Source organism: Aphanomyces invadans, assembly GCF_000520115.1.
Source record: "Aphanomyces invadans strain NJM9701 unplaced genomic scaffold supercont1.19, whole genome shotgun sequence".
Taxonomy (NCBI): domain Eukaryota; phylum Oomycota; class Saprolegniomycetes; order Saprolegniales; family Verrucalvaceae; genus Aphanomyces; species Aphanomyces invadans.
The window spans coordinates 804,331-810,834 of NW_008580164.1; the positions used below are offsets into that span (position 1 = coordinate 804,331).

Consider the following 6,504-nt stretch of genomic DNA (forward strand, 5'->3'; position numbering starts at 1 on the left):
GACTGTACCCTGCATGCTGCAGCAATAACATGCGCTCTATGTGATCCAGGCGCCGTATCCGCCGTGGTCTGTTCATGGGGACTACCGACGGCACGTCGTGGCATTCCACGGAGCGGTGTGTCTTGGCGAGGCCGATGGGCGGCCCATGGTCACTTGGGACGGCACTGCCCCCGTAGTCCACGTCGAACGTGTACGTGGCGGCGGTGGTGAACGTGACGCGTTTGTGTGTCTTGGTGGTGGACGTGGCGAGGGGTGGGAGAAACTCGGCGGTCTTCCACGGCATGAAGGTTGGGGCGGGGACATGCCATGGCAGGGCAGTTGTGTTGCTCATGGTGGTGGCGGCGCGGTGACTTTCAGAATGAATCGAATTGGTGAGTGGGGCAGTTTCTTGGAACCCGAGCCCTACTACAATGTACCAAACGCATACACTGGTTGGATCTGCGTTAGAGTCGGCAGCGGCGGGACGGCGTGGTCAAAACGTGGAGATGAAACATAAGAAGGGGCCTATGAGCACAAGGCAACCCTGGTCGCGTAAGACATCCCTCCATTCCGAAAGGCGTCGGAGTCATCTAACGCCCGTTGTTCCCGATTCTCCCAACTTCATCGTACGCAAACCATCCCAATGGAATCTCCGACACCGTGGACGCGCGCATCTTGGCCGACCACGCCATCTATGACCAAGAGTCCCCACGTGTAATTGCAGACAAGAAGGAGACAATTGGACGTTACGAGGACGTAGTTCCAACGTCTTCACGCAGTCAAGGGGACCTCGAAGCCATCTCCACGCGTGGTTTGTCCATCGTGGCGGTCAACGTGCCGCGTGGCAGTCGACATCACGTTGTGATGTTCCGTTGTCTTCAAAATGCGCACGGCCGATCTGTCGAAACAGAAGTTAAGTGGTCGTGTAACCGCTCAGATTCGGACGTTTCACGATTGTTGCGAAACGTCGCGATGCGCGGTTACGTGTCGACGTGCTTGATTTCGACTCACGCGAAACTCCCGGGACGCATCCTCACAAGTACCTCCATGAGCCACACTAAAAAGGGGTTCGAGTGGTTGGTGGTTGATTTTGTGCTTCCAACCAATGATGACCAGTAATAATTCAACCGCCTGAACCTGGTGATGGCTATCGTGTGGTCACTGCAAGCGGCAACATCATCCAAGCGTACACAAAGCAACCAGCGAGTAAGCTATTTGCACAATTTTTCATTTGTGCCCGCTCTGGTCGACATGTGCGTGGAGAAGGCCACGTGACAATGCGATCGACCAAGACAAGTTGGACAACTGCCGAAGCAGTTCAAGCGTACCTCACTGACTGGCGGAATGCCCAGCACAAACGAAGCGCGTTTTGCTTCGCGTCACAGTTGGTCCTAGCATGTCGTTGGGCGTGCCACGTCATTGTCTTGCCCAGTTCAACCATTTTCGAAGGTAGTGTTTCAACGACAAAGAAAAAGCGAAAAAACGTTTGTTTCTCGAAAAGTATTCGGAATTGTAATATAGAGTGCATGGGCGGCTACGATCCGAACCTGCCCATTCGATTTAAATAATGATTTGCAAACTTTTTATACTCAAAGCCGAGAGATGTATGTGCTTTTAAGAAGAGGAAGTTGTCGAATTAGATTTTCTCGGGTGACCACCCACCCAATGCCCTTTGTTCCACAACTTTGAATGGTCACCACACGGGTCGGCATTCACCATTCTTCAGTGCCAGCCACTTCCATCGACCATGGACGACGTCGTGAACCTCCACAAGCGCCTAACAAAGTTTCTCGCTGGCGACGACAACGATCAAAATGGCGTCGCCGACGCGATGGACCACCTCAACAAGGTTGACATGACGCTCGCGATCCTCAAAGACACCAAGATCGGTCAAACGATCGCAAAATTGCGAAAGCACGATGCCGAGCTCGTGTCGTCCAAGGCGAAGATTCTGCTGAAGAAGTGGAAAACCCTGGCGTCGCGGCCGAGCGATTCCGACATCAAAGTCGAAGCCGATGGGAAGAGCGAACCGGGAACTCCGGGACCCAAGGTGAGTCCCACTACGAGCGACGGGTCGCTGAAAGACGAGGCCAAGTGGCCGGAGAAGGACGAGACGGCTCCAGCTATCACGATCCGCCGTCCATCCATGCACGCACTCGCGAGCCAACGTGGCTCCACGCCGTTCGAATTTATTCCCAAGGGGTTGCAGGACGTCCGCGCGACGGTGCGACGAAAGCTCAAGGAAGTGCTATGTCTGGCGGAAGCCCCGGATCTGGTGGGAGAGGCCGAGCTTGTCGCCGTTGCGATTGAAGTTGCGATGGCGCGCGAATACAATATGGACTCTGCGCGCAACACGAACGAAGGGAAGAAACACTACACGGACAAGTACCGCCAACTGTCGTTCAACCTCAAGAAGAACGTGAATTTGCGGTTGAACTTGCTCACGAACAAAGTGACCGGTGATCAACTTATTAAGATGACTCCGGACGAAATGGCAACGGACGAGCGGCGGAAGGAGATGGACCAGCTACGCGACGACGCGTTCCAACGGGCGCGCCTCGACTGGGCGGAAGCAAACGCGGACAAGATCAACAAGGCGTGCGGAATCAAGGACGCGCGGGGGCTCTTTACATGCGGCCGATGCAAGTCGACGAAGACGAGCAACACCCAACAACAGACACGTAGTGCGGATGAACCCATGACGGTGTTTGTCATTTGCCACGACTGCGGCAAGCGGTGGAAGTGCTAGGCGCGGTCTCTGGAATTATTTAAGTAACATGCGTTTAATGGAAAGCACACGGGCTTGTGCATCTGTCGGGAGTGCTAGATGGGTAGCAGTGGAGCAGGTTGCGTCCTGGGCGTTCGGACCAGAGATGAGGTCTCGAGTTGGGTGACGCCAGTACGTTGCCCAGCAAGGCCTGGTCAAGTGGCAGCATCTGAGTTGCTGCCGTGCCGATGGCATGTATCGGTGTGTGGGATGTCTCGAGGAATTGCATCGTATGTGGTCGCAATGGTTCTCGAGCGACGTCGACAAGAATGACATGGACATTTGACGCTGCACGGCAACTCAAAGCAACGCAGCATTCCGTCCGAGAGCGAAAGACCCTTCCGCGACACTGGCTTCGAGCACTTTGACCATTAAACAGCACCAAGTCGATCAGGATGGGTTCGTGGCTGAAAGATCCGATAGTTAGGAGTCCGTTGAGCCAACGGTGGTAGTGCGACGAGGAAAGCGAAGCGAGTCACGGGCGATGCATTGATAGCTCGGAAGTCCATCTCCTCTTCTAGCCCAGCAAGGGTGTGCAGGAAGGCCAAGCAGCTCGACTCGTTAGTGCTCAGGATGAGAGCTCTGATTCAAGTACACAGACCAAGATTCGATCTGACACGTTCGATGGTTGTTCAGGTGATCTTTTTTATCTCTACGGGGCCCAAGGCTACCCTGCGCGTGGCGGCACACACCTTAACTACACTTGTGAGTGGCGAAGGATTTGGATCGCTTTTGCTCCAGTTTGGACCGCTCTGTCTTCTTAAGGGGACGGCGAAGCAGCAAACACGTACGGCTTGGCATTGCGGAACGTCGACATGTCACGGATCGAGTTGGCGTGAAACTTGTACTCGATCAACGTGTTGGAGTCGAGCATGAGAATCTCCTTGAGCTTTTCCCTGCGGACGCAGTCATGCACACCCGACAGAACGTTCGAGAGGGAGCGTGCTGCGGGACGTACCCAATGGCGAACCGAATGTTGTCGTCCGAATTGTCCGCATTCCAGACCGAGATCATGTCTTCTTTGGATCGCAGAGCCATGGCAATCCCAACCACGTTCAACGTTTCAAACGCTTCGCCGATCACGGCAAAGAGCAAATCTTGCCACATCTTCCCGAGCACGTTGGCCTTCTTCTTGATCTTCAAGATCCAGCACCCGCCGTTCGGGAACGCCTACAGACCCGAGTGGGCCACGCTGTTTCGATTGAAGAGTGAGCCGATACCTCCCACATGGGCGCGCAGTTGGGCTGGTCGCGAAACAAGTACAAGTTGGTGTCCTTGGCCAGTTGCGACGGGCGCTTCACGTGAATGTAGTGACTACGCCAACGATGACGCAAACCAGCTGCGAAGTCGAAGCGACGTAGCAGCCGAACGTACCGCCAAAAGTCTTCGACCGTGTTGAAGTTGGCGATCTTTTGCAAGTTGGATTGGTATGTGCTGGAGATAAGTTTCGCGTTAGGTCGCGCAGAATGGCAATGGCAGCACCTAGCCTACCTCACATCGGTCCGTTTGGGCATCTTCTTGTCAAACCTGCGTAGGCACACATCGTGACGATCCGAATGCGTCACTACACCACGTACCACAAACTCCATCCAGTTTGCAATTGATGCTCCTCCACCACGGGGTGCTCTACACGTTGTCCACGTCAGTCACACGAAGCCCTCCATCGCCCTCTACCTTTCTTGTCCTCGTGGGCCATGGTCCCGACGCCGCGCCGACAATTGCTTGACGTTGGATTATGCGTCCGCCCACCAACCAATCCACGCTCCACCGAAAATCGGACCAATCTCGTCGCGCCTCAAATGCTGGCCCAATCAAATCGCTCAATTCTATTTTTATCGGCGTATATTACGTGCGAAACTCTCACAAGACGACTGGAGGAACCGGAGCCGCGAGCCGGGCGGCAATGCGTCCTGAGCCACGACAAGAATGGCCAGCATACTGTAGCTTGGCCTGAGCGTGCCAGATTTGCGCGCGAAGAGCTTGGGCGGTGTCAGAGTGTAGATTGAGCTGAGCAGGCCAACAATGGTCGCGAAAGACAGTAGCACATCATGGATGCGGTAAAAAGTGCCAAATGCACCACGATCGCAGTCTGGGCATTCGTGGCCACTCCCACGTTTGCAATTCCGCTGCAACCACCCTAGTGCGTGGCTAGGAACGCTTCCGTGCGATGGCAAAAGTCATAGTTGTTGGCAGGCTGTGGAATCCGTGGTCTTCATGGGGGTGCACTACGTACGACACGTCGTGCTGGCTTGGAAAAACTCTTTCTCGGTTGATCACTTTCGAGCTGAGCGACGCGGGGGTCATTGTACGAGGTGGGCGTCCGTAAAGGTCCATCAATAGAACCGAATTCCGCCCACACTCTTGAACGTGACTTGGGCGGCCGCCGATGGATCGTCAACCGAATGTACAAACTAGTTCATCACGCCGTGCGTCGCGTCGGCAGACACGTACGTGAGCTGACGAGCTGACCGGTGAGATCGGAGCAATCGAACTCTCGGCATTGTCGAAGTGCACGCGAAGCGGTACTTCCCTCGGGAGCGACGGTGTCGACGAGGAAGACGAGTCAACAAATAGTGTTGAGAGCGCGCCGCACCACTCGCAGTCAGGCTGGAAATGATGATCACGTGAGGTGTCATCTCCCCCGTGTCACCGTGCCTTCCCAACGTGTCCAAGTGACCCGTGCCACTGATGGATATTGACGATGAATTTTCAATGGTTTGCTTGTCCAATCATAGTTTTCCTATGTGTTTTCTCGGAAAATCCTAATGGTGAATGTTTTAACGAATCAAAACATGCATTCATGTCGAGGCTGGGACAAGGGGAGCCAACGATCGCATGCCGAGATGCCCCCCAACGACTGAATCCCTGCCTCTTCAAACCCACTGTCGCATTTTGTCCCCAACCATGGACAGCTCGGATGGTGACGCCGAGCCCCTGGTTGCCTCTGGTCTGCCTAACCTCTCGAATAGCGAAAAGCAGATGAAGTATGGTCCACTTCTCATTCTGACCGTAGCCCCCCTCGTGGCGGGGATGGTCGCCGCTTATGCTGTGTACACGTATGGGAACAAGCCCGAGTACGATCACCGCATACGAAGTGCACAACGGAATGCCGAGTTCGGGTGGACTTGCCTCGCAGTTGTGATGATTGGCCGTCTCATTGCATTTGCCAACTGCTATCCCTTGGCACTCGAGAGCTGTTTCCTCACTAAGGACGACCGCCAGCTGTGGACAAATCCATTCATGCTGGTTGAAATTGGAAGTAACGCCACCAACAACGTGATTGTGATGGACCTAGATGGACCCGTTGGCATGTATAACCGAGCGAACCGAGCGCTCCAAGACATGGTGGAAACATGCGGAGTGGTGCTAGCGGCCCTGTACCTGGCGTCGACGGTATTTGCGCTCCCTGCCGCTGTCGTAGCTCTGGCGTTCTGCGTGGGGTGGTTTCTGCATGTGGTGTTATATGCGGCCAATCACGACAGTCCTGAGGTTGGCAATGTATTAGCTACGTTTGCAGCAGCAATGCTGGAAGGCATGGTGGCATTGATGGCATTGATGGCATTGATTGCCCAGACGGAAATGTAATAAATAACTTTTTTGTTATATCATGCACCTACTACACGCGCTTTGGCTGGATTGGGTTTTCATCTGACAGGTGTAGGCCAGTGGCCAATACAGTGATGCCTCCATTTTTGCAACAGGTCACATTCAATATCCTCCGAGAACTAATTCATTCATTTCGAGCAGTAAGATTTGAA

At 54.3% G+C, this 6,504-nt stretch overlaps 3 protein-coding genes across 3 annotated transcripts; 2 read left to right on the forward strand and 1 right to left on the reverse strand.

Moving 5' to 3' along the window:
• Positions 1-1,692: 1,692 nt before the first annotated feature.
• On the forward strand, positions 1,693-2,805 carry H310_09049 (transcription elongation factor S-II). Its single transcript, XM_008875013.1, has one exon. It carries the CDS (start codon positions 1,727-1,729, stop codon positions 2,726-2,728), a length of 1,002 nt encoding a protein of 333 aa, XP_008873235.1. The 5' UTR covers positions 1,693-1,726; the 3' UTR covers positions 2,729-2,805.
• A 525-nt stretch (positions 2,806-3,330) lies between these two features.
• Positions 3,331-4,508, reverse strand: H310_09050 (hypothetical protein). Its single transcript, XM_008875014.1, has 7 exons — positions 4,421-4,508; positions 4,324-4,372; positions 4,238-4,273; positions 4,121-4,180; positions 3,967-4,060; positions 3,705-3,916; positions 3,331-3,642 (listed from the first exon to the last, which is right to left on the reverse strand). The coding sequence occupies exons 1-7, from the start codon at positions 4,440-4,442 to the stop codon at positions 3,507-3,509; spliced, it is 609 nt and encodes a 202-aa protein (XP_008873236.1). The 5' UTR covers positions 4,443-4,508; the 3' UTR covers positions 3,331-3,506.
• A 1,142-nt stretch (positions 4,509-5,650) lies between these two features.
• Positions 5,651-6,331, forward strand: H310_09051 (hypothetical protein; the record flags this gene model as incomplete). Its single annotated transcript, XM_008875015.1, has 1 exon — positions 5,651-6,331. The coding sequence occupies one exon, from the start codon at positions 5,651-5,653 to the stop codon at positions 6,329-6,331; it is 681 nt and encodes a 226-aa protein (XP_008873237.1).
• Positions 6,332-6,504: the final 173 nt, after the last annotated feature.

Excerpts from the sequence above, each read along its gene's own strand:
- H310_09050 (XM_008875014.1), bottom strand. The coding sequence starts at position 4,442 with ATGGCCCACGAGGACAAGAAAG. Across the intron at positions 4,373-4,420 it reads GGCCCACGAGGACAAGAAAG|AGCACCCCGTGGTGGAGGAG; the intron begins GTAGAGGGCGAT and ends GACAACGTGTAG. Across the intron at positions 3,643-3,704 it reads AACATTCGGTTCGCCATTGG|GGAAAAGCTCAAGGAGATTC; the intron begins GTACGTCCCGCA and ends CTGCGTCCGCAG.
- H310_09049 (XM_008875013.1), top strand. The coding sequence starts at position 1,727 with ATGGACGACGTCGTGAACCTCCACAAGCGCCTAACAAAGTTTCTCGCT.